Source organism: Eurytemora carolleeae, unplaced genomic scaffold (assembly GCF_000591075.1).
Source record: "Eurytemora carolleeae unplaced genomic scaffold, Eaff_2.0 scaffold1153, whole genome shotgun sequence".
Lineage (NCBI taxonomy): Eukaryota > Metazoa > Arthropoda > Copepoda > Calanoida > Temoridae > Eurytemora > Eurytemora carolleeae.
Genome location: NW_019397039.1, coordinates 22,677 through 50,582, shown reverse-complemented (window position 1 = coordinate 50,582; position 27,906 = coordinate 22,677). Strand labels below are relative to the sequence as shown.

The following is a 27,906-nucleotide window of genomic DNA, read 5'->3' as shown; positions in this document are numbered from 1 at the left end:
TCCTCTTTAACCCCCCCCTCCTCCACGCCCATTCATTAAAAGTAATAATATTTAATATAAGAAAATTATATTTCTAATTCTGTTAGGATTTCTACTTTTCTATTTGATACCGTTAACAGTTTACGGAATCTGTAGATAAATGATCAGTATTTGAGAAAATATAACTTGAAAAAGTTAATTTCGTAATTAGTATTATTTGTTTCCAAACTGAAGTCAGAAAACGACACATTTGATAAGTCTATTGGTAAGAGCTGGAACTGTTTGTGATGGATACCCATTATCCCGGATACTTGATCTTGATATCCCGGATACTTGATCTTGATATCCAGGATACTTGATCTTGATATCCCATTTGGGTATTTTTGATTTCAGGATTAATCTCTTCATTTCGATTTCCCCCTAAGAGTACAATTTGTATCCGGGATATCAAGATCAAGTATCCTGGATACCGGAAGGAATAAATCAACCTGCAAAATATTGAGATCAGGCATTGATCTCAAATCCACAATACTAGAAACCAAGCTCAGGGCCTGATTTAAAAAGCTGTATTTAAGTTTCTGTCTACCTGGAATAAAATTGATTGACCCCCTCTCTCTCCCTCTTCCCCCCTCCTCCCTCCCTCCTACCCTCCCCTAACCCGGCCCCTCCCTCCTCCCTCCCTCCCTGTCAGAAACAGGAAATAATAAAACAAGGGGTATCTCCAAATATTAACTCGTGCATAGATGCGTAATTTCAAGTGATCTTACGTGCAATGATGACAATGCTCAATTCACAACGGTACCCTTGAAACCTTAATCTGATAAAAAATGAGATAGATAACGTTAATTTTCTGACACGAAAAGTATATAATTCTGATATTTTCTCCATTGTTTCCCATAAAATGCACAAGTCCCTTTTTCAATAAAATCACAAAGGAAAAACTCAGTTCAAAAACAAACTAACATGGCTATCTGTATAATTCATTATTGATCAGACAAAACTTTTAAGGGTACCGTTGTGAATCAGTCATTGCCATCTTTGCATGGAGGGTTCTTCAAAGTTAAGCCTACAGTCTCGTTCTAGAGTGAAAATAAAAACATTTCTGGATGTGAACTTGTTGAAATCACGCAGTAAAGAATAAAGGGGAGGTCCCCTCTTGTTCACGAAAAAGTAATAATTTTGCCAATATTTTTTTAATGGTATTCAATATTTTTATTCCTGTTTTGTCTTGTGGTCAGTGAAGTTCCTATTCCCTGGGAACATAAACGTGGATCCCGTAATAAAACATATCTTAAGGTAAAAAGAACATTTCTTCTAAACAAAAATAAAAAAAAAATAAAAAGTTTTTTTTTGTTAACTCCACATTTCTATCGATATGTTAACCATTATTCATTAAGATAATAAGTTGTTATTAACATAGTAAAATGAGATGATAGTAAAAGGGAAATGTTGTAGAATGCATTTTGTTTTTAGGCTTAAAAACTTAAAAACGTATTAGAACCAATGACAGGGAATGTTCTTAGTCTGTTTTAAAGATTCTAATTTGAGTTTAGCAACTTTTAGCGGGAAAACTTCAGGCAAAGCTAGGTTCCCAAGCTATAGTACTGAAATAAACCTTTAGATTAGATTTCAGACAAGCGTTCTGAAAAAATCATTTATTTTTAAAGTTTCTTTTAGGAACTATACTCTGGGGTGCCAAGGGACTTACTAGTAAAGGTTTATAGGTGAGCTATATCTATCTATCTATCTATATATATATCTATCTATCTATCTATCAATCTATCTATCTATCTATCTATCTATCTATCTATCTATCTATCTATCTATCTATCTATCTATCTATCTATCTATGGGTTTAAATATACGTTGAACGACTTGGCGCACATCGTCTCGTAACTAATTGTTAAGATCACCATACAATGTGCGCACACTGCATCATACCATACATGCGCGCACTGTGCTACAAATATAACATGTTTTTGTTCCGATAATCAAGCCGCCGTTTTAATTACACTTAGATGAAAGGATGCTAAAATATATTCTCTAAACTTGAGAGGCATATTGTTGAGAGGCAGTCCAACAAATATGAAATGAACACTATCGTAATAAACGAAACTCAATATTACAAATGTCGACGTAAACTGACATTCCATTTAAAAGGGACAGGACGTCTTCATTTTTATTTCTCAAGTTTGATCATTTCTAATTGCGGATTTCCTGCAACAGAGACAAAGAAGTTCTTTTATCGAAATCAACACTTATTGTTGCTGAGATTAAGAATATAAGGATACTGTTGTGAATCGGGTCATTCTTCAAACCAAACGTAAACTTCCCAAGTCTTTCCTCAATGCAGCAGGCCTAACCTAACCTTTGGGAAGTTGCCGCTTGGGAAATTGTCACTTGGGAGGTCGCCATTGAGAAAAGGTCTTTGGGAAAATACCTAACTCTCTTGAAATTACGTTCACAGTTCTTTTAACAACTTAATCTTTATTTTCAGAGCCTACAGACTAGACTATCTTATGTTTGGATATGATTTCAACAAGGTTCTTCTAACGGCTGGATATCCAACCCTCTCTCAACAATCATTATCGGAGGGATCCTAATCAAGTTGGAGGGATTTATAAAAATCCTCGTTTCGGAGGAAACAATCATGTTATTTGTTGGAGGGATTCAGTCATTGTTTGTGGAGAAATATTGAAAAATATTTTTTTAAATCATAGTTTGTTAGAGGGATTTGATGTGTCTAAAATATATTTTTTCAAATCATTGGTTTTGGAAGAAAACTCATCATTTGTTCCAGGGATTCATTTTGCTGCTGAAGAGACTCGAAAAATCTTATAAATATTTTTTTTTTGTAGCGATTTAGATTTCAAAATATTTTTTTTAGGAGTGCTTGCTGGAGGGATTTTAAATTTTTATCGGAGGAATTTTCCTTTTTTTATAGTTTGTAAAGAATTAAAAATGTTAGAATAGAAAAAGACTTTTTTTATAAATTAGACTTTCCAGCTAAACCCTGTGCCATGAATAGTTACCAATGAATTGTGATATATTTATTATTATAAATAAAATTTTTGTTAATTTGTTGTTCGCGATTTTATGGAAAGATTATTGAACCATGAAGTTGGTCATAAATAAAGTTAAACTGAAGGGAGTCAGAAAAACCTTTTATTTTTAATACCCAAGGGAAAAAAGTCGTTGCACGCATATTGTTTAAAATAAAAAGTTAGAAATATAAATTTTATATGTCTAATTAGATAATAAAAAGAAAAATTTTTTAAAAAGCAAACTGTTATTAAAGAATGGAAATATTGAAGCCTAAAAAGAAAAAAATTCATTTTATTTGAACTTTCATCACATCCTAGTTTTTTTATTACTCCTTTTATTTGACGACTTCACAAAGAGAAACAATGAAAGCAAGAGAATCATTAAAAGATCAGAGAAGTGTATATATATATATATATAATTGACTTATATCTAGCTGTAAAACGATTAACTAGGGTTGAATGGTTCTCTGCTCTGCTATTACTGAAAAAAAAAAATTGTGATTTAACAAATATTAACGACATTTTCTATCATTTATGATCCAGGGTTTCATTCTTTTGATGTATTTGTTTGCAATTTTCGCAGGGTTTAATTTTTTAATGTGAAATGTGAAATTTGCAGCTTACAATTAACTCAATATAAATCATTAAGATTTTATAGGAGAAATAAAATCATTACAATCTGTAATTTTGCGCCTATTCTTTTTACAAAATTACAAAATTTGCATAATTTCTATAATATCGCATAAAATGACATTTTGTAATCTGTCAAAAATGTCAGCAGACAAAATACGAGGTTTATTAGGGTTCCAAGGTTTATTAGGGTTCCAAGGTTTATTAGGGTTCCAAGGTCTCAGTTGATATCTCAGTTCAAGAGACGTGATCACGCCATTCCTATAGGATCATTATATACAGTGTAAAACACCCCTCTACACCATACAGTGATACACATATATATATAAACAGATACAGGGTGCCTCATCAATAATGAGACTTTAGAAAAAGCTGAACCAATTATAATTAGCTTCAAAAAGTTGTTCACATAAAACTTATCTACAAACTATGTGATGCGTGAAATAAAATTTAACTTTTATATGAGAATTTTTATCAAAGTGTCATCTTTTCTTGTTCACCTTGGAGCAGGGAGAAAGGATGGAAGGAAGAAAGGAAGGAAGGAAGGAAGAAAGAAAGAAAGAAAGAAAGAAAAAAAGTAAGAAAGGAAGGAAGGAAGGAAGGAAGGAATGAAGGAAGAAAGGAAGAAAGGAAGAAGAGGGAGTTAGATATGGCATAAATTCAGACCACCCACCCTGCTGCCTGAATGGCCTGGAATGTGCCTGGTTCTATACTGCCTGATTGATGATTAAAAGATGCTTCAGTTCTCTAGTTCTCTAAGGTGGAAATGAGTTTGTGTCAAACCAACATAGACCACAATAGATCTTTGTACAGTGGGGCACATAAAACTGTGGAATAGAAAGACAATATTTGAGCAATATATGTGTATTAAATGTTTTTAAACGCAAATAGTTTTACAAGAAATTTGAAAAATAAATCAGTGCCTGTGTCCGTGTGGATATTTTACAAATGCTGTGTTTTTATGTAACATATAGGGATTAGAATATTTGAGTTTGTGGAAAAACTGAGTTCCTTTAGTCTTTAATCACAAAACAACAATATCATTTACAGAGCTAAAGAAAGGTGTACATACAGTAACGCATGTTGTACAGTGTAAACTCTATACACAAAAAACCGCTATGAAGGTCTTGTTAAAAATGAGAAATGTCTGTTTCACATTTTGACTGTAAAATCTAATCGATGGCAGGAACTAAGGAAGCAGGAAATGTGTAAAATTCCAAGGATGCTCGGAATTTGATATTATTCATTATTAAAGGGAGTGACCGGCAATGGTAATTGAACAGAGAATATATATTATAAAATTTATTTTCAAACACAAAATACAAAATAATAATGTATGATGGTTCAGCTAAAAACAAATCAAAGAAGAAAATTTAATATGAGCCAATCGAAATTATAATGTTTAATAATTTTGTTCTGATCAGTATTTGTTGAAACAAACTATTCATATAATAATCTCAACTGAATATACATTTATTGTGCATTTACAAGTAGATACTTAGTCAGCACTCAAATAATTTAAACATTTTCATGAATGCATTCATTAAACTTAAAAATACATATTGATTCAGCAAAAGTAGCAATGTATTCTCGACGTCTCGTTGACTGTAATAGACTTTGAAATCCACCATTAGCAAAGCGTGTGAACCCAATCTTGTTTTGTTTACCGTGGAGAATACTTTTAGGATTCTTTTGAGATATGTAAAACATTTTAATGATGTATATGTTTGTTTGGGCGAAAAGTCGACTTTTAAAATCATCCATTTGGATGGTTACGTTTCGAGAATCGATTTTTTAAAAATTAATAAATTACGCCGACAAAAAATGTAAAAAAAATTCGACTGTAAACTAGTTAGATGTTTAGAAACATATTTCTCAATCTAAATTTTCTCAATAAAGCAATGTAGGATCAATTATTTCTTTTTCATCATTTTACTGAATTTCTTATTCTTTATGAATTTGTTTGGTGATTTCTTCAAATGTCGTCTTTTCAATAAAAATTCCAGAAAATCTACAAAAAATGTTTGTGAACAATGATGCATTACAGAAACCAATGACTGAATAAGATTATTTTCGATGATTATAGTTAATTTTTATTTTCTCAGCCTGTTCCTAAACAACTAATTAGTTTACTGTGGAATTTTACTACATTTTTCGTCGTCGTTATTGAATATTATTTAAAAACCGATTCTCATAGGTCTCAAATGATCCCTAGAAAAATTCTCCACAATACTACATTATCAGTTCAACTACCATACATTGCCGGTCACTCCCTTTAAACCTGACAATTATATATTGAAAACAAAATTCAAGAAAGGGATACAATGCACATACACTAATGTAAGGGATTGTCAGCGTACTTGAAAATTACTCCTCATTTAAAACGTGTCATCTTTAAAATCTTCTCTATTCTTCTGTTCTACAACATATATTCGATGTGTCATCAAAATTGTTGCGTGCTCTCAATAACCTTGCTTATTTCACCATTTAATGTTCCTTTTTGCCTTAACTATGATTTTGTTAGTTGCATCATCAACCTTATTTTGCCTGATCTGTGCCTAATCTAATCCCCACTTTTGTCTTCTAAATTAACAAGTTAGAAACCTCTCTGCCCCCTACATTTGCCTGTTCTATGATTTGGTCAGATGCGTCCTGAAACCTAACTATATTTGCCTGCTCTATGATTTGGTTAGATGTGTCCTGAAACCTTTTGCTTGTTCTATGACCTATATGCCCCCATTAACTGAACCACAGTCTGATCTAAACTACATGATTTGGGTAACCCAATACCGTATACTAGGATATAAGGATCTTTAAACAACCATTATTTATCAAAACTGCGGTATCATACAACATCCCACAACTATCTAACTAAAGTGCCGGGTGGAATAAAAGGGGGGGGAATTCGAATTTTGAAAAAAAAATGCATTTGTTTAACGTACGAATGTTACACTCAGAGTATGTATGGGTTCCCTAAAAAAATATTCGGACAACTAAAAACTTGTTCGCCATTTGCTTTGAACTAATTGAGACATATTTTAATCCGAATATGGTGAGTGGGTATATTCTTTAATCCTATTTCTGTTTCATAGCTGGGAACTTTAGAACGGGATACCTTCAATCCCGACTGCGTAATCCGAATATCCAATGTGGACACTTTTAATTTCCTGCTTAATCCACACCTTTTTGGATATAGCACAAAAAAAAATCAAAACCGGTTTTCAAAATTAGAGAGTCCCTCCTGTTTCTGTATATAATCTTAAATGGCGCACAAAATTTCAAATTTTCCGGCTTCTTATACGCGACTCTGATTGGTTGAATTTTATACACTTTTCAGTTAGTCTTGATATTAAGAAAAAGAGAAGATCACGCATTGATCTCGATATCCACCATTCTAAAGTTTTCAGCTCTGTTAAGTTTGAATTGTAAGTATCAGCTACAGGTTTAAAATTGGCAAACCTAACAATACATTTCATAAACTAATCTCTATTTGGCAATCTTATTAATCTTTCTTCAAGTACACTGCTCTAATACCCTCCCCCCCCACCCCCACCCCTCCCATAATACAATGTTAGAAATTCTATCTGAACTTAGTAATCTATGACTAATTTTTTTTTGTAGAAAGCGCTTTTAAAATTTATGACAAGATCCACCATAATCCCGGTGTTAGGTATTTTCCAAAGGGCTACTTCACAAGTGCCAATTTCCCAAAGGGCAACTTCCCAAACGTGCAATATCCCAATGGCAACTTCCCAATTGTATGTTTAACTTACATTCCAGGAGATACTTCACCAGTAGGCCTATTATCAGCGGCTCAGGAAGCTTCCCACAGATAATATAAGTTTATTTGTGGACAATTTTCTGAAACCCCTTTCACCTATCTTATCTTCAGGATACTCCAGATTTTTTGAGATGTATTGAAGAAATTAACAAAGATGATTTACCAGCCAACTCTATTCTATTCTCTGTAGATGTTACAGGATTGTACACAAATATACCTCAGGATGATGGTCTAGAATTCTGCAGAGAAGCTCTTGAAAGCAGAACTGATAAATCTATCCCTATAACGTCATTTTTTAATGAGCTGCTAAACATTTGTTTGAAAAATAACATGTTTGAATTTGGTGGTAAACTGTACAAACAGTTGATAGGAACAGCAATGGGAATACATCCAGCCCCTTCCTGTGCCAACATTTTTATGGCTAAGCTTGATAAAATTGTGAAACTTGCAAATATATACAAAATAACTCTGATGAGTGTCCCCTATAGACCTGTAAAAGATTTTTTGATGATTGTTTTGGAATCTGGACAGATTCTTTTGAGAAATTATATCAATTCCTGGATGAAATTATCCTAAAATCAAGTTTACTCTAGAACATAGTTCTCCATTTTATTGTGGTTTAAAGGATGAACATGACTGTTGGTGCCACGGAACAAAAAGTATTCCATTCCTTGACACAAAACTGTACATTGAAGATGGAAAAATCACAACAGATCTCTACAGAAAACCCACAGATAGATGTATGTACCTACTTCCATCATCTTGCCACTCAGCACATATTTCTAACAACATACTTTATTTATTTACTCTACAGTCTACAGAGGTTTGGCCCATCACCGAATTTTAAATATATGTTTAAGGTTAGGTTATGCCTTATGGGGCGACGCTGGCTGCTGTTGGGGCCGAGCGCTGCGGCTAGATGGGCTTGAGTGCCGCGGACTGCGGCTAGAACAGGTAAGGGGCCGAGCGCCGTTGCTAGAACAAACTTGAGAAGTTGTCGTCTGGAAAAGAGACTTTAGGAAAGTTAGACATGTTTTTGGCTCCACAGGACATGAGAGACCCCAAGAACGGTTTTTGTATGCTCTATAGTTGTCAGGTTGCAATCTCAGAGTTTAGTAAGTGTCAATCTAGCATACAGGGTGTCCCACTTTTTTTTTTTTTTAAATCTTAATTTTTAAAGCTATGGGGTACAGATTATACAAAAAAAACTTTTAACTATTTTTATCATCATATCCCCCCCTTTATTCTTCATTTTCTTCTTTGGTTCCTTCCGACAATTTGGAAAAAATACATTTTTGGAAACACATGGTGTTCAACTTACTCTAACCAAAGAGAATAGAATATATATTAGAGTGGAATTAACTAGAAAAAAGTGTAAAACGGCCATTTTGCTGTACTTTTTCCATACTGCAGGTGTACTTAATATATTTGCGCTATATAACCTTTTGGGGCCTGGAATATCATTAAAGAAAACTAAATTATGAAATAGGCTGGTTTCATAATTGACCAATGATCATTTCACATAGACTCTATGCCTTCCACTTTACAAACGATGATTTTCCGTTATACCTATAAATCAAATGATGCTTTTTATTCACCTACTTCATTTTATAAAGTTTATTTATTAGCTTTAAAAAATTCGAAAATTGAAATGGATAGTCTAGGGAACATACTAAACTGTATTAATGTACTCTATTGCATATAATTTGTGAACATGTACATGATTTGTACACTTTGAACTCCCTTTCAGGCTGAAAGGGACTGACAAAATTCATACCGAAGGATTTTCTAAATTCCCCTCTAATATATATTCTATTCTATTTGACTATAACAGTTATTGATTAGTAGAGAAAGAAATGGTAATAATCCTTTTTTAGAGTTTTTGGTGTTGTTACAAAACAAATAGTTTGACACAATAATAAAATCACTAATTTAGTTAATAGAGGCTGTTTACACTGCACAATTGCTGTGTTTCATGCTCATTGCACTTTTTAAAGTTATAACTTAATTCTTAAAGTTGTCTCTTCCTTTTCCAGAGTTTTCTGGTTATCACTGTATATAATTTTCCAGAGTTTTCTGGTTATCACTGTATATAATTTTCCAGAGTTTTCTGGTTATCACTGTATATAATTTTCCAGAATTTTCTGGTTATCACTGTTTATAATTTTCCAGAGTTTTCTGGTTATCACTGTATATAATTTTCGATATCTTTTGAGCCGTAACTTTTAAAAACGAACGTTGTTTGTGACTTCAACAGATTTATATTTCGACAACTTATTAAAAATACATTTAAGTAAAATTTTAAGGTTTCAAATAAGAAAATTGCGAAAAAAAATTCCGATTTTTTTTCGATGATCTTTAAGCATAATGAAAAAAGGTCATTTCAATGACTTAAAGTTTAAATGTTTTATTTTAAAAAATCAAAAAATTAAGCGGTATTTTTTTGTATTCCTTCACTGTAGCGTCCCTGGTTCTATTGGTGCTCAATCATATTCCCAGAATTAGCACATCTGATAGCGCAGCGCAGTGCACTATTTCTAAATTGAGCACCTATTCCTTTGGATAGATTATACATTCCAAAGAATGTTATAGACACAGATTTTCTTTCTAAATAGTTGAACATATTTAAAATTTTTGAACATTCATTTAGTTATCAATAATGCTATAGCCATTGCATTGCAGGCGCGCCTGTATGAATACTAATAGTGTATACCTCTGTACCGTGTACGTATGGTAGGGGTCACGAAAATCGATAATAGATTAGACTAAAAACTTTAAAATAAATTAGACAAAACAGAGGAAAGTTAAGGTTAGCATTGAACCTAATCGATCAATCAATATATATACTGGGTTACCCACAAAGGATAAGACTGTAAAGACGACCCAAAACACTAAAAATATGACAATCTAAAGTTTGATTTTTGGTTTCTACATTTAGTGAAGTATTTTGATAGTTTACAAAATCATTAAGAACAGAAATTTGTCAGTTTGTGCCTACAAGGAACCCTGAATGCATTAAGAAAACTGACAAATAAACAGATTCCGTATAATCTTCTCATCCTGTATGGGTAACCCTGTATATTGTATAGATCTATATATTTTATCTATTTATATATTTATATAGATTGCTGCTGATGTTTCAAATATAAAAATGAATTGATTGCTTATGAAAACCGGCGAGATATTGCATTTAATCAATTCAGATTTCACTAGATCAAGATCAGAGAGATCAGAGAAGATCGAAATATGATTTATATCAGATAAATTCAATCATCAAGCGAGCTTAAACCTATTATGCCCACCCCAAAAAAAATCCTATAGTTGCACCTTAAAGATTGGAGTGAAACATAAAATTTTAATTACAAACCTGAATGTAGCTTATTTCCTGGTTGGTAATATTAGTATAGAATAATATTACCCATTAAAGGGACTGTAAGCCTAATTTCAAGTGACCCTTCCTAACCAAAGATGACAATGCCCGATTTACAACGGTACCCTTGAACACTTTGTCTCATAAAATATGAATAAGATATCAAAGTTTTTGTTTCTTTTAATGGTTTTTTTTTCATTTGCGGTTTCTCTGTTATTGGCATCTTTACAGGGTGTGTGTCTTGAAATTACGCTTGCATTCCCTTTATGAATAAGAATTGACGACTGTGAATCACAAGAATTCAGATCAGGAGCTGGTCAATTATGTACACTAAGCAATGGACGTTCTATTGAACTATCTACACCTTGTGATATTTGATATCTAAATAATATATCTGATATATTCATTTATAAAAGATGAATGGAAGGAAAACAGATGTAGATAGATAGATAGATAGATATTCTAAATATAATACTGATATAGATATAATCAATGATTTATAGATAATTAGATTGAAGGATAGATAGATAGATATTCTAATACTGATATAGGTATATCAATATAAAAGGTTGAGGATTGAGGATAAGGATAGATAGATATGATAGATATTTTAATAAAAGATCGGGCAAATGCTCACATTATTTTAGATACATTGAGAACCAGAAACCTGTGAAATAGTCGACATTAATTATAGTAATACTTCAGTGTATTCAATTGTTTAACTTTAAGACTTATTAAATTAAATGGCTCTGTTTACACTGCATAATTTTTGTGTCCCATGTTCATTGGGCCAGTCGTCTTCTTTAGACTATAAAGTCGTCTTCTAGTTCCAGAGTTTTCTAATTATTGCACAGTTTACTTCTTGGTAAAGGAAATGTTGATTGGTTTGTTACTCAAAGCAACTAAATCATGTGACCAGGGACCGAATATAATGAGTTAAGCCAGTTATTATAGTCCAATATATTAGTGTGGCAAAAAGCGCATAAAACATGATTCTGTAAACTTGCAGTACGTTGTACATTATAAATGTTATTATTCATTGAAACTGCGTTTCAATCAAATACTTGACATGATTAGCTTAAATCATGCGACATACTTAAATTACAATATAAATCATGGGCAGAGATAGATTTACTGCGTTATATCTAATCTCTTTAATCCTTTAAATTTGTACCTTAAACTTTAACTAAGCAGTAAATACGTAAACCAATGGTCTTAATCATGGGATATCAATAACATCGTAGGAATCTAATTGCGTCAATTCTTGTAATAATAGTTGATTGAGACTCGGCTTTTGATTACGTTATCAAAAGCATAGTAAGCTTGAAATAAGCTTTGGTTCTTGTTGAAACAAGTTGCTAGTTAATTTAACATTGAATCAAATATAGCTTGAAAGATAGCTTGGGTTCTCTTTGAAAAATACAAGCGTAGATCTTGCCTAGATAATTGGCAATTGAATCCGCAACTCTTACACCACGTCCAGCATTGTCTCCAATATCAAGTATTTGACTTTTACATCCACCAAAAGCCTTTTTTTCTCGAAAATTCTTAACATGATCAAAAAGCTTTTAATAATAAATAAACAGTTTGTCTTAATAAGCCAACTCTAATTGAGATTAAGACTTCTAAATTTCACAAATTTTTTAACTCGAGCATAACTATTGCAACTATTTTGATTGGCTAGTAGGTCATTCTGCGAATCAGGAGGCTCCGGAGGTTGAAGTTCGCGGGGCTCATGGTTGCTCTGAGCCCCCTCCCTGATAGTGTAAGTATTAAATAATTATTTATTTGATAAAATGAAAAAATCGGACTTAAGGTTACAGGAAACCACATAGATCCAGACTAATAAGAAAAGTTGCACTGAGACCGGGTTGACTTAAAAGTGCTGCCACGCTTTGATTTTTATTCTATATCACTATTTCACTTACAATTTTTTGTAGCCCTAAACATTTACATTTTGGATCTGTCAAGAAATTGTTCTTTGGATGCAATCAACAAACTTCAGATCCGAGTGGAACCTTGGACTTAAGGGAAAAAACTGAAAAAATCCGTACAGTCGTCTCTAAGTCTCATCTTTTATGGGCACGCCTGTATATTAAATCGAAACAGCATTTAACCCTAAATTAGAAGGTTAACTATAGTTCACTAGGTGTGATTTACTGCAATAAATTATCCAACGCATTCATAAATCTTTCAAGACCATATCTAACTCTATTTAGACTTAGCACAATTTGAAGGGAGTGGCTGGCTAGGTATGGTAGTTGAACTAGGAGTACATGTAGAAAAAATATTGTGAGAATTCATTTTAAAAGTTTACAGAATTATCTCTCCTCCTAATTTTTAGAAAATGAATTTTCGGGTCTTTTGTATAAGTAAAGAACGTAATTTAGTATCAATATTAGTCTCTTTAATACTGACTCCCAGTTCAACTATCATCCCTAGCCAATCACTCCCTTTAAAAAAAAACTAAGCGGATTATGGTGTATTTAAGGGTATATAAACGTAATTTAAAATTTTGGCAATGCCCGATTCACGACGGTACACTTGCAACCATTAGCTGATTTTAAGTATTGACAAATTGTCGTTTTCCTAGGATTAATATTAAATTCTGATAATTCTTATGTGCTTTCCTGCAGTAGAAATGAGCAAGTCACTTGGGGAAGAGTAACCACAATTCAAAATAATCATTTCTTGGATTTGTAATTATTTTAATCTAATTCATACTTGGTCAGACAAAGCTTTTAAGGGTACTGCTGTGAATCGGACATTCCCATCATTTTAAAGTACCTTGAAGAGCTTTCCAAATTGGAGATTAGCTTGAAGGCTTTAATGGTTCTTCTTTTCATTTTAATCGGCCATGTAACTCTTTATTTGAAGAGTATTTAAGAAATTGAAGTCTGGACAATGAATACATCAATCTTGAATTGACAGGATTAAAAAGTTCGTAACGCTGATTGATTTTTCTGTAAAGCATTTTATTACTTCCTCTCTTTTCAAATGCAAATTTGTTAAAAGTCTTACTTTAATAAAACTTCAGAACTGACATATGTCCACTGTACAATTTTAAGAATTACAATCGAATGAGTTTTGAAGAATTGTAAGACAATTAGAAAAAAGGCAAGTTTTTTATCCTCCTTGATACTATTCCACAATATTTCACAATTGAAAGAAAAAACCTTACTTTCTTTTAAAATGCGTGTTCTTAGAATAAAAAAGGCACAACATGTAATAATGAATCGAACGGACCTTTTAAAGATTCAGAGCAAGAAATTAATAAACTGACTTTTATGCTTATTTAGACATTAATTGAGGGAGGGAGGGGGTTGGTGTGCTACAGTTAAAAGGGTCTGTCTGCTTAATTTATAAACGACTCTTCATTTTACGAGTTGCATACTCGATGTACTACGGTACCTTTGAATCAATGAGTTATCCTTGTTTTGGCATATGAAAATAGATTTATTTCAAACATGACTAGCGGGTTCATTCAGAAATAACAGTTCTAATTTTAAAATAAAGGAAACCATTGTGAATAGGCCATGCAACAAAACTGATGAAAACAGTTAGTTTTTTTAAAGCAAAAAATGTTAATTGAGAATATCAATATGCAGATGTGAAAAACAACGAATCTCAAAGTTGCCCTTTATTCCTATTTATTTTGGGGTTCTCTGTATCTATTAATTATAACTAACCAAATATAAATTTTCTAGTTTATTTTTCTTCAGAATGAATAATAAGTGAGTTAACTACTAACTACAGTTTACAATATTTATCACATAAAATTAATCTATGACAACATTGATCAAATCATCAGAACTCAAATCTTTCGCTCATGCCTCTGAGACGAGTTTTTAAACTCAGCTTAATTCTAGAAAACTGGACTTAAGCTGATCTCAAAATTTAGAGTATTCTAAATCTAAGCTAAGAAAACTCAACTCTGAAAATTGTCAAATCCAGAAAATAAAACTTGAAATTTATAAGTCAAGTTTAAGATCTGATCTCTGTCTCAGCGGCCTAAGTTAGACTTAGATTTCTGACGAAAAGAATTATTTTTCTTTATTTGCAAACTTTTCATCCAGCTTCTGATATCCTTCTGTTTGTAGTTTTACTTTAAACTTCTCATAATGATATTTCCTGTCAAAGTGCGTCACCCAGGACTAAAATTAAAACCAATTTAAAGGGACTGTTATTGTAAGTTCAGGTGACCCTCCATTTAAAAGGGCCAGGCTCTAGTCACAACGGTACGGGTTACGCTTTGATCAATAATGGGAACAATTTCATAATTTTTTTCTGCATTGAGAAACCACAAGTCACTATCAGAGAAACCAAAAATTGTAAAAAATAGCCAATTATTGATAGGGAAATTATGGATATCTCATTTAATTCTTAATCAAACAAAGCAAATAGCACCGTTGTGAATCGCAAATGCCACTTTATAAATGGAGGATCACTTCAAATTACGCCTCGAGTCCCTTTATCATTTTTTTTCTATTTTCAGTATTTTTAATATTTTCTTACTAAACCTAGGTCTATGAGCATGTAAGAACTTTGAAAGGGGAGGTCATGTAAATCTGGTCATCTGGTATTGACCACATGGAAAACAAAATGAGCCGTAAATTTACAAAGCCCCGGGTAAAATTAAAATTATTTACCGAGGCATGAATTTTCAGGCTTTAGAAACATTTTACACCCTAATGAATATTCAAGTGCATAAAAAGTGAATTTAATTAACGGGACCGTTCACTTATTTGGATATTTAGGCAGTTTAGTTTTACCCTGAAATTACATAAATAAGTGAACGGTCCCTTTGAGTTATCAAAATTATTTTTCATTCTTCTGACCTGAGGACACAATTTTTCATAAAGATTTCTAGCTTCCCTACACGCACTTTCAGGATTCTCCCCTCCAGCCTAAACACAACTAACTGATAAGTATTGTCATCTACATATAAATTTAGCTTGGGTGTCTGTTTGTTTGTTTGTATTCAATAAACGTCAAAACGACTAAACCGATCAGGCCCAAATTTTGTGTGGGACCTCACGTGACCACAGGGAAGGTTTATGAATGATAAAAATTTTATAAGTTAGTGTCTACAAGTTTTTTATTTTTGTAAAATTTTAAAAATGTGCGAAAAAATATTATGAAATCCGCGAACTTTTTTTTTTTATTTTTAAACTGTACAAAGAGAAGATGCTCGCAGATAAAGCCACAATTAAAAGTTTAAATAGTAGATGGGCGCGAAGCGCCCTAAAAGTCTAGTCTATACAAATATTGCTTGTCTGGGTGTTTGTATCCAATAAACGTAAAAACGACCTAACCAATAAGCTCAATTTTTTTTAGGTAACTCACATGACCCCCATGAGTCTTTACATTTATTTTTTGTATAACTGTTGTATTATTAAATCCGCGATTTTTTGTTGTTATTGTGTAGTATTGTTTAAAACGAAGATGCTCACAGAAAGCCAAAATTAAAATTTGAAATAGAAGATGAAGCGCCTTAAAAGCCTAGTTTATTTATATTATACATTCCTCAAAAAGTATTCATCATTCATTATGCCTGGTACATTCGACATCACGAAATGTAGCCCTCCAGTTGAATATTGCCATCAAAGTCAAACCCATATCTATCTTTTGATAATGACAATTTCTCAAATGAAAGAAAATCCCTATTCACGCACCTCTGACCCTTTAGTAAAAGTAAATTCAACCTTAAGTCTGACCGCGTCAACCTTGTTGCACCGGCTAGTCCTATTAAGTGCCAGCGTTATTCACCCATGACCCAATGTCCTGGCGATACAGTACGAACAGGGACTGAAAGATTGACCCGGCTCGGAAATTCAAATGTACTACGGCTGCCCGTGTATATTGTTCTTTTTTTATGTAAGTGTCGTAAAATGTTCTTTACCTTGTCCAGGCAAGCCCAAAACTGGTCCTAACACATCATCATAAAATTATTTTTATTCCAAATTCAAAAGGTTTTGAAATGTTCAGTGGAAAATATTAATATTTGGTTTATCTGAATAAATATTTCAAATTAGAGCCAAACCAAAACCTAAAGCAAAAAGCCAAAAGAAAAAGTTTAAAGTAAGAGCCAAGATCTTAAAGATAAGAACTGTAAGCTGGGAGCTAAGGATCTAAGATGAAGGCTATGCGTAGGTTGGCTGTGCGTGGGGGGGGGGGGGTAGGGGGGTGAAAATAAATAAATGTTATTCCTTGGCATCCCAGCAGGCTGCTCTCTCCGCCTTCTTCAGGAACTTTTCCTTCTCTTTCTCCGGCATTATCAAACCAGTTGCTAAACCCTTAATTAAAAAGAAATAATAAAAATATTTTTGTTCTGAAATCTTACTTTGTAGGGCACCAAAAGATTCGTTCCCAACTTTCACTTCCTTGTTTTACAAAATCTAAGGTTTTTTTTTACAATTTCAAAATACTTGAGGCTAAATCATAATTGTATTGTTTTTTATTTATAAATAATTTTTTTGTAAAGCAATTAGTGAATCTGAAGCGGGAACTCTAGTATTAGGGATATCGAGATGAATGCTTGATCTCAATCTTGTATTAATCTGCAGATTAATTTAATCTTAGTTTGATATCCCCTGAATAGTATTCTCTGGGAAATATGAACAACCAATCAGAAGATTTTGTGATAAACCAATGAAGAAACATAGAAATTTTGGATATCCAAAATCAAGTGATCAAGCTGATACTGCGTAAAATTCAAAAGTGTCCAATGTGGAACTCGAGATCAACCGATCGGAATTCTGGGTATCCAAAACAATAGTTACCACCTCTAATAGTATTCCTTAAACTAGTATTTTCTTACCACAAGATATTTAAAAAGAGACGACTTTTGAGACCAGTAATTCGCCGATTTAGAACTGAGAACTAGCAATAGCACATTGTTCTGAAAAAAATATAAAATTTAACTCGCCAGAGCCTTGGCTATGAATTTCTTCTTTAGGTCTAGTTTGCTTAGTTTCTCCTTCTTGACTGTAGTTCCTGTTGTAACACCTTGGAACGCTTTCCCCTTCTCTTTCTTCTCTTTCTTTTCTCTCTTCTCCCCCTCCGGCCTACTCTTGGTCATCAGCTTGTTCTTCTTGTCCGCAAACTTCTTGCTGAAGGTTACCTTAGACTCGTCCACCTTACTCGGCCGGGTGTTCACACTCGGCGTTAACATACTCGTCTTCGGTTTTCGAACAGATCGGTTTACGCGGATTTTTCTGCCACACACCTGAACAATAACCTCTTGATTTCTTAATAAAAATTTAGAATTTATTATTATTATTTTTAACAATTAAGCTACAGTGAAAGTTTCATGTACTGTAGGCTAAGTTACGTTGAGCTCCAGGGTCGAGCTCCACCCCCGTACCCTTGTCTGTTCGGGCTTAGTGGAGCCCAAGATATTCCCAAATCATAAATTAAAACTACACCCACTTGATTTCCCCATTTCCCTGAGTCGAAAATATTATTATTTGAAAATTTTTGGTTTTAAATAGATTAATTATAATTTTTTTTGCAATTCAAAATTAAGTTTACCATGTTTCCATCCAGTCTGAGGGCTGTCTCTACACTGTCTTTGGAAGCAAAATTAACATATCCAAATCCTTTTCCTATTCCTGTAGCACTATCCCGTACTAATCTGAACAATAAACATTAGGGTATCACACTTTCACAACAAATTAACATATCCAAATTCTTTTCCTATTCCTCTAGCACTATCCCGTACTAATCTGAACAATAAACATTAGGGTATCACACTTTCACAACAAATTAACATATCCAAATTCTTTTCCTATTCCTCTAGCACTATCCCGTACTAATCTGAACAATAAACATTAGGGTTTCACACTTTCACAACAAGTTTAAATTTTTAATTTAATAGTATTCCCCATAAGCACAAAAATACAATAAAAATTGTATGTTGAATCCATATTTAAGCTTTATTTAAATCTTGAAAATTTTACTGTATCATTGTGAAAAAAGTTTTTTTTAAATCAAAAAGGTTAACGCCATTCTAAAGATCTTGAAGAGGGACAATATCTATTTAAGTCGTTCACTTTTTGCTCTGAGCTGAGAACTTTTGAATGGTGGATATCGGGATTAATGTTTGATCCACTCTTTTTCTTAATCTCGAGATTAAATAATGATTGTTCTTCTCTTGTTATTAGTCTCCAGATTATTTAACCGATCGGGATTAAGTATATTCTATTCTAAAGGTTTCAACTCTGATTATATATTTGATTATAAATATTAATAACTAAATGAAAGATTTTTACCGTACATCCGTAATTTCTCCACATCGAACAAATGCAGCCCTAAAATTTCATTTTCTTTTTATCAATTTGTTTGACAAATATCTATTTATGCAGTTGCCTTGTGTTACAGTCGTCGTCGTATATTTCAATACAATGAAATCGACTTTCGCTTTCAATATTTGATTTCTATCAAGCTTTCAACCAGCATATATAGACATAAACGAGGAAATAAAGAGAAGCTGTAGATTAACAGCTTATCTTTATTTAGATTTAACCTAGTAATTGGGAAAAAGCTTGAATGAAATTAAAACTTAAGTGGAGAAGTTGTCTTTATTGTATTGATATAAATACCGACCAGTGTATCATGTGGGACCAATTGGCTTCTGAGTACATTTTATATATTTGGTTTACTAAAGGTTTACAAAACTTAAATTCAAAAAGAAAGCAAAAAGAACAAAAAGTAAAAATAAGAAAAAAAACATATTTTCCCAAATAAAAACAGAATACGAATGGATATAAAATTATTCAATTGATTTTTTATTCATGAGAATCCTTAAAGTATAAAAGGAATTAATACCGCTTTGTTGGTATAAAATGTTACTTATTTGCCTCGGAACAAAAAAGAAACTTTCTATACCCAAGATCATGAAATTGTGAGTGAAAATGCGGGATAAAAATTATCATAAAATTGAATAAATTACCTTAAATCATCTTCATGAGTTTTGAAGTCGAGATTTCCAACAAATATTGCTTTATTCTGTTCATGAACCTTATTGTTCAAGGACATATCAACTCTACAACATTAAAACAATATTTAACAAATATTGCTTTATTCTGTTCATGAACCTTATTGTTCAAGGACATGTCAACTCTACAACATTAAAACAATATTAAACAAATATTGCTTTATTCTGTTCATGAACCTTATTGTTCAAGGACATGTCAACTCTACAACATTAAAACAATATTAAACAAATATTGCTCTATTCTGTTCATGAACCTTATTGTTCAAGGACATGTCAACTCTACAACATTAAAACAATATTAAACAAATATTGCTCTATTCTGTTCATGAACCTTATTGTTCAGGGACATGTCAACTCTACAACATTAAAACAATATTAAACAAATATTGCTCTATTCTGTTCATGAACCTTATTGTTCAGGGACATGTCAACTCTACAGCATTAAAACAATATCAAACAAATATTGCTCTATTCTGTTCATGAACCTTGCTGTTCAGATACATATCAACTCTACAACATTATAACAATATTAAAGGGAATGTTTTCAAAGAAAAGAGTTTAAAGGGATCATAAGCGTTATTTAAATGCCCCTTTATTTCTTTTTACCATCAATAATCTGTGAGACAATATTAAGACATTTACTTAATTTTCAGTCCCAAAGAAATCAAGGAAGGTGTCATCAGTCTTTAATTTAATTTTTAATGAGGAACATTGTTGGGAACTGGTTTAAATTATTGATCACCCTCGTTAAATTCATGATTATTAAACTGATATTCACTTTCGTCATGAAATGGAAACGGAATAAAAAAATTATCATCGAAAATTTAAAGAAAAGTATTAGTCATAGACAGAAAGACCCGGTTTTAATTGACGATTTATGAAACGATTTTACATTTATCTCCGAAAATTTAAAACGCACAATAAAGGCAGACCACATATTTCAAATGGTAGGACTAGAGCTATTTTGTTAATATCGTTACACTAATAATAGTTGCAAAATTAGATTGTAAAGTAAAGTCGTCTGATTAATTATAAACTGATTCCAGGTCCTTCTGACTGTACAAAGGTGAATGAATACAATCATATATGTGTATAAATAAGAAAACTAATTAAAAAAATGTAAGGGGTAAAAAACAAATGCATGAATTTAAAATGATGACTAAATGAGTAAATGAATAGACCTGATTGAATGACCATGTATTTTTGTAGAATTTAAACTGCAACTTTTTACTGCATCTTCTTCTGAGGCAAATCTAAAATCAAAATGAGATTGATCACAGAAAACTAAATTAAATTCATTTTAGATTTCACACTTTAAATGAATTTTTTAAAAGTTCACTGAAGTAGGGAAAATAAATGACTTTTGTGGAAAAAATAACAATAAAGGGAGATGGACATCCGGGAGGGGNATCTTTAAAATATATAAACTACTTATAAAAGAATTTAACAAAAAATAATTTTGACCTGACATATGCATTGATATTTTTCCTTTCATCGTGGAAGGTCTGTTTGATAACTGCTACCTAATTATTCAACATCAACATCAACATCAACATCAACATCAACATCAACATCAACATCAACATCAACATCAACATCAACATCATCAATTTTTTCCATTAGAATACCTTTTTAGTTGTTTTTAGATCAGGCCTTGCAGCACTTCTGAAACGAACACTTTCAACTTTACCAAACTCCTAAAAAAGCATTTAATTCGTCACAGTTGTAAAGTTTATAAGAATCTGTAGACTCTCCGTTTAGAGAATGACATAAACGATTCATAGCGGTACCCTTGAAAGCTTGTCCGAAATAATCAAAATCCACATATTCTCCTTGACAAATCAATTACTTTTAATTGTTGGGTCTCTATAAAATGACTAGAAATGTATGTGTATTTCAGCTTTAGAAAACAATAAGCATTTTTCAGAAACTAACACTCTTTTACATCATTGATCAGATACAGGTTTAAAGGGTATTACCGTTATAATTCAGGAATACCCTTCATTATATGAAAGGTCTCTAGAAATTACTACACAGTCCCTTTAAAATATAAATTTTTATTTTGATGAAATATTTCCTTACCTGGAACATTCTTTTGATTTCTTTCTCTTTAAGACTCGAAGGAAGGTTTCCCACGAATATCGTTCTCTTCTCCTTCTCCGGATCCAAGAGTTTAAAATGTTCATCTTCGCGTCGAATAGCCTCAATATGTCGTGGGTTTGTGCCCGACTCAGTCACCATGTCGACATTTGAAGCTTCAGCGTTCAGTTTACGTTTCTTGGATCGGTCGGTGAGCGCACTTTCTTTCGCAGCTTCGTTTTCTAATGCTTTTCGTTTCTTTTTCTCCATCTTCTTCAGCTTTCGCAGTCTCTGTAGAATTACATTCATAAAACAAAGTTGACGAAGTCATTCTAAAAGAGATAACAAATTTTCCCGGTAAATCTCCCATTGATTTAAGAATAAAGTTCTATAATTTTAACAATTATTCCTTCATTTTAATCTGTCTCTACACTTCTCTATACAATAAAGCTAATAACTCATTTTATATATTCGCTATAGCTGAACAAACGGATGGAGCAAATTGGCTGACATTTTATTGAGAAAACCCCTGTGCACCCCGGGGGTGACATAGACTAAATTTGAATTTGAATTTTTTGAAATTATACGGGCAACGCCAGACACACTAACAAAAATCATAATCTAAGACCAAGCGCGGGTAAACAGCGGAAGAAATTATGAGTAATCAAGGTAACGCCGGACACTTCAGCTCCTTCAGCTAGTATTTGAAATCATTATTTGTTGCTGTTTGTTTTCAACATTTTTAATCTATTTCTTACCTGTCTTTCTCCTTCTTCGTCATCTTCGTCAACTTTTCTTCTCTCGCCTGTAACTTCTGTTCTGGCTGGAACCTGATTTTAAACATTCAAATACAGGGTTACGCACAAAGGATGAGAATGTAAAGACAACCCCAAACTCTAAAATATTACGCTGTGAATGTAAAATTTTGGTTTCTGCATTCACTAAATAAGTGAACACAGTTTTGGCCTACAAGGAACCCTAAATGCAAGAAAACGAACTGAAAATATTTGAACAAACGTTTCTAAGTCTGAAGTTTCATCCTTTGTGGGTAACCATTGGCCTGAAATAATTACTTAACTACAAATTAATTGCAAAAAAAAGTTTTTTGGATATAATACCTTTGTATAATCATATGCCGGAGCTAATTTGTCTGATTTTGTAGAAAATAAACTGCTCAGTTCCCCTGAATCAATCAATCAGCCAGTCAGTCAATTAATCATTTAATCAACCAATTAGCCAGATAGCCAGTCAGTCAATCCATCAACCAACCAATCAATCAATCAATCAAATGTTAAGACATCAGAGTAATAAGTAATAGGTATGGACTGGAGATGGAGAAAAATCCAATTAAACTAGATTTTTCAGAATTCAGTTTAAATAAAGATTAGATAATAACTAAAGATTAAATCACATCACATGTGTAGGCTTAGCCCCTAACCCCCCCCCCCTTTGTAAATCCCCTGGTTACAATCCCTTTGTTAAGCTTAAAACCAATAAAACTTTACCTTTTTGCTTCCCAGAGATTAGATCTCCAAGAGAAAATCCAGACATTTTAAAACTGAATTTTCTGAAATTGGTATTTTCCAATTTTCTTTTGGCAAAAGAGTTCATCGAAAAAAAAAAATCAAAGAAAAACTTCTTGGGATAAAAATATTTTTTTTAAAAGCGTGGGCAATGATTTTTCTACAAAATATACACCCCTGTAATACAAAGAACAGAATGAACTAGGAGCACAAAAGTAAAAGAAAAGTAGGTTGGGAGTATATTATAAAGTACTAGCACAACTCCCTGGTGCTAGTACTCCAGATCATCTATACGAACTGGTTCAAGCAGAGGTATCATTGATTTTTGCAATCTGTCCCTAAAATAAGAAAATTCATAGATATCATTTTTGAATTTGTTTATTTGGACGAGAAAGTCTTGAATAAAATATTTTAAGGAAAAAAACTGCAAAATGTCAAAAAGAGAATTAGTTCGAGTTGGACCCTTTTTAAAATCATTTTTTTTTTTTTTTTTTTGAGGCAACTTTAAACTTAAAAAATAATATAATATATAATAATAGCCTTGAAATTATAAAATAGTTTTACTTGGAAGAAACTGTCGACAAAATCAAATTACACGTGACCCTCCCTTTAAATACCAAATACATAATGGTATAACCGAAAGACCTTTTATAAATCAAAAATTAAAAATAAATTTATTCAATATTAACCAGAGACACGAAAAATCTCTTTATTAGAAAAAAAGAAAATCTTATAAATCTATCAGTTAGAGGGTACCATGGTGAATCTGACATTCACTGCTGCATTAAGAGGAAATTACGTTGACATAACCTTCAACCATTGGTATTATAATACCTGGATAAAGATTTTCTCATATCGTATGCATCTTCATCAGTCTCTCCGCTATAGTATTCAAGAACAGTCCTAACAAAAGGGATTTAAATAATATGTACATTACGCATTGTACAGTGTTAACTGTACAGTGTACAATGTACATACCGACAGTTTTGACAAAAAAAAACATTCAGTGAGAAATGTCTAAAACTGATTTCTCCTCATGTGAACATTGCTTTTACCTTTGTTCAAAGAGATTAATGGATGTACATTGTACAATGAAAACACATGATTATTTGACGGGAAAAATCAAATATCTTGCAATTTTTTCAACCATTGTAATGCTAATATAATAAAATCATTTGAGATTTCTAAAATTAAAAAATCGACATTTTTATTTTGACCAAAACTTTTTCATGAGGTCAAGTGAGTTTCAAAAAAACGGACCCAATCGGTTCAGTCGTTTTTTCCGTTTATTGGATCACTAACAAACAGACAGACAGACAAAAACAACTATTACCTGTAAACTGTATAGCCTAATTTTTCGTAGATAGTAAGTGCAACTTTGTTGCTTACCCTTTACAAACAAATATCTTAATCTTTGATTTTTTGAAGATAAATTTTTCCATCAAACTAAAGTTTAGCTCTCATTATTAAGCTAAATTCAATCTTAGAATTCTTGTAAAGACAAATTTTGAACGTTTTTTAACTCTAGAAAAGTACAGAAATCCGCAAGTATGTGCTGACAGAATAAACAAGAATCATTTTTGACATTTAAAGGTAAACTCTTAAAGTTTTGTTGACATGAAACCCGACGGTTCAGTCGTTTATTGGATAATGGATACAGACACCCTGACAGACAGACAGACAAGCTAAACATTGGAAGTTGATTCTAAAAACAAACAAAAAAGATCGAGTATGTTGTTTCCTGACAAAGAGATCAACAAAATAGCACTTCTTTTTGTCAGATATAACTTCTAATCCGTCCATTAGTTTCCGAGCCAAACCTAAAAATAAATATGATTTTATGATTGATTACAATCATTAATAAAATTTTAAGTTTGAACTCGTCAAAGTCTCCAGAATAATCGTTCTCAAATTCCGGATTTTTTTCGAAATTTTTTTCGGGAAAAATTTGTGAACTACTACCATGAGATAGTAAGTTGCCTCAAAAATTTTGGGCTCAATCGGTTTGGCAGTTTTTGCGTTTATTGGATTCTAACAAAAACCAAGCAGACAGACAAGCAAAGTATGTAGATAGAAAATCAATAATATCATTATTTTTTTACATAAAATTTTAGAGAAAGAAATATTTTTCTGTACCTAAACGCCTGTACTCGGGCCCGACAGTAACGGCAGTCACGTGACCATGCCAATTCTCTCCTACGCCCTGTAATGTTTTTAATCATTTATAGAATTTCACTTGGAATTCAACAACACCCCCCCCCCCTTCTACATGGAGTGCACTATCATTGTGTTGTGTCAAGAGTGTACCTTGTTTTTCGGAGCAAAATACACAACAAATTTAAACATAAGATATCAAATTTATAAAACTGTAAGCGCAATCTTCAAGTGACTTCCCATGCAAAAATGGTAGAGTCCGGTTTACAACGGTTCCCTGGATAGTGGTAACCTTAATCCAAAATGTGGAAAATATAATAATTTTTCTCACTTGAAAAGTTTAAATTACTGTGAATTTCTACATTTTTTCTTAGAAGCAAGAAATGCTCTAATCACTTTCGCAGAGAAACCGCAAATAAAAATGAACCGTTTTAAAAAAAAAAACATGAATATCTAATTTATATTTTATCAGAAAAAGCTTTTAAGGGTACCATTGTGAATCAGGCATTGCCATCTTTGCAAATCTAGGGTTGAACTTGAAATAACGCTTACAGTCCCTTTAAAATTCTGAAATGTTATGTCAAAGTGTAAAAATGTAACTGCACTGGCCACAAACCTCTGATTTTCCCATGATGTACCCCATGATGTCACCAGAAGAGGACTCGGCAACCTAAATTAAATAAATTAAATTTAAAAATATTTATTTTCTATAACTTTGCTTTATTTAGAATGAAAATAATATAGCGAATTTAATAAATTTAAATAAGCCATTTTAGTTTGTTATAAAACAGAGATAATACCCCTAAACCAATTTTTAACCGTTACATAATTCATAAGTGTTTAGCATAAATAGATATATTACTTACCATAAAAAGAGATATTACTTACCATAAAAAGAGATATTACTTACCATAAAAAGAAATATTACTTATCATATATTACTTATCATTAAGAGATAATTACTTACGTTACCTTGAAGAGATATCACTTACCATTAGAAAAGATATTATTTACCATAAAAAGTTCTGGCCATCTTGCCATATACTGGAGATAGAACCCTAATCCATAGATCTCTGTCAACGGGTCTAAAGTAGAAAATAAAAAAGTTAAATTATTGACTTCCATCCATTGCATTTTTTTACCCCATGTTAACACAAATGTTCCTTGTGTAATGTAGAAAATGAAAGAAAAAGCTCTACATACATAAGTAACTAAGAAAGCTTTGACCTACCCAAAGTTAACTAAGAAATGATTATATGCATAAGAGTTTCATAGGGTTTATCGAGCAAATCATTTCCCAAGTTGTAGGGTTAATTGAATAAAGGTTCATAATAAACCAGGGGCAAAGATTCAATATCTACCCTAGAATAGGGTTAAATGTGTATAATTCAATATCTACCCTAGAATAGGGTTAAATGTGTATAATTCAATATCTACCAAAGAACAGGGTTAAATGTGTATAATTCAATATCTACCCTAGAATAGGGTTAAATGTGTATAATTCAATATCTACCCTAGAATAGGGTTAAATGTGTATAATTCAATATCTACCCAAGAACAGGGTTAAATGTGTATAATTCAATATCTACCCTAGAATAGGGTTAAATGTGTATAATTCAATATCTACCCAAGAATAGGGTTAAATGTGTATAATTCAATATCTACCCTAGAATAGGGTTAAATGTGTATAATTCAATATCTACCCTAGAATAGGGTTAAATGTGTATAATTCAATATTTACCCAAGGTTACAGGGTTAAATCGGAACAAGTCGTCACAAGTAAACTGGCGCAGTGTCGTCATTTTTTCTGAAAAGACAAGCCATCATATAAGACAAAGAAATTCTTTTAAAGCAACTGAGCAATTGCCGAAAACCTAAATTTCTCATCCCTATATCTTTGCAGTCTGATAATGAAAATTTTTGACAAATTGATCTAACAGAATTTAGAGTTTAAAACATTAAAAATTACAAAATTAGAATGCAAAGATATAAGAATTAGAACATTATAGTGTGAGACAAGTTTCAGCTAATTTGTAAACAGGTATCGGAAAATATTGATACAATTTTAATTTCCAAGTATATGTTTACTTCAAGACAGACTTAATCCATCAATATTAAGTTATTTGAGACTATTGAGGCATCATAGGCGGAATACATTTCAAAGCGGATCAGCATAAAAATATTGCCGATGTTCAACTTTATATATCCAGAGATGGAATTGAAAGAATTTGAGCCGCGGTTTAAATCCACCAAAACCCACTATAAATCAAGCGCCGGCTTAAATCTTGAAACATTTGATGCAATTTTAAGTGGAACCAACCATATTCAAACCGCGGCTTAAATTTAAA

At 32.2% G+C, this 27,906-nt stretch overlaps 3 protein-coding genes and 1 long non-coding RNA gene across 6 annotated transcripts; 1 reads left to right on the top strand and 3 right to left on the bottom strand.

The window, feature by feature from the left end:
* The first annotated feature begins 1,135 nt into the window (after positions 1–1,135).
* Positions 1,136–2,880, top strand: LOC111711340 (uncharacterized). The gene is made up of 3 exons (XR_002767223.1): positions 1,136–1,275; positions 1,657–1,703; positions 2,477–2,880. It is a non-coding gene; the product is annotated as an uncharacterized LOC111711340 (long non-coding RNA).
* Positions 2,881–14,499: 11,619 nt separating this feature from the next.
* On the bottom strand, positions 14,500–17,707 carry LOC111711334 (cytochrome c oxidase assembly factor 6 homolog). 2 transcript variants are annotated; one of them, XM_023485669.1, is made up of 5 exons: positions 17,625–17,707; positions 17,014–17,093; positions 16,707–16,733; positions 15,643–15,711; positions 14,500–14,958 (listed from the first exon to the last, which is right to left on the bottom strand). In XM_023485669.1, the coding sequence occupies exons 2-5, from the start codon at positions 17,077–17,079 to the stop codon at positions 14,848–14,850; spliced, it is 273 nt and encodes a 90-aa protein (XP_023341437.1). In that variant the 5' UTR covers positions 17,080–17,093; positions 17,625–17,707; the 3' UTR covers positions 14,500–14,847. The 2 variants fall into 2 exon arrangements, with proteins under 2 accessions (XP_023341437.1, XP_023341436.1); XM_023485668.1 differs by lacking the exon at positions 17,625–17,707 and having other exon boundaries at positions 17,014–17,099.
* Positions 17,704–23,497, bottom strand: LOC111711331 (RNA-binding protein 34). Its single transcript, XM_023485664.1, has 11 exons — positions 23,387–23,497; positions 23,000–23,064; positions 22,640–22,711; positions 21,885–22,172; positions 21,431–21,499; positions 21,267–21,325; positions 20,984–21,055; positions 19,758–19,850; positions 19,078–19,116; positions 18,338–18,440; positions 17,704–18,032 (listed from the first exon to the last, which is right to left on the bottom strand). Exons 1-11 carry the CDS (start codon positions 23,490–23,492, stop codon positions 17,724–17,726), a joined length of 1,275 nt encoding a protein of 424 aa, XP_023341432.1. The 5' UTR covers positions 23,493–23,497; the 3' UTR covers positions 17,704–17,723.
* Positions 23,498–23,520: 23 nt separating this feature from the next.
* LOC111711332 (N-alpha-acetyltransferase 20) lies at positions 23,521–27,838 on the bottom strand. Of its 2 annotated transcripts, XM_023485666.1 has the most exons (9): positions 27,561–27,838; positions 27,300–27,432; positions 26,573–26,643; positions 26,175–26,228; positions 25,541–25,607; positions 25,146–25,224; positions 24,738–24,794; positions 24,239–24,307; positions 23,521–23,742 (listed from the first exon to the last, which is right to left on the bottom strand). In XM_023485666.1, exons 2-9 carry the CDS (start codon positions 27,358–27,360, stop codon positions 23,676–23,678), a joined length of 525 nt encoding a protein of 174 aa, XP_023341434.1. In that variant the 5' UTR covers positions 27,361–27,432; positions 27,561–27,838; the 3' UTR covers positions 23,521–23,675. The 2 variants fall into 2 exon arrangements, with proteins under 2 accessions (XP_023341434.1, XP_023341435.1); XM_023485667.1 differs by lacking the exon at positions 27,561–27,838 and having other exon boundaries at positions 27,300–27,433.
* Positions 27,839–27,906: the final 68 nt, after the last annotated feature.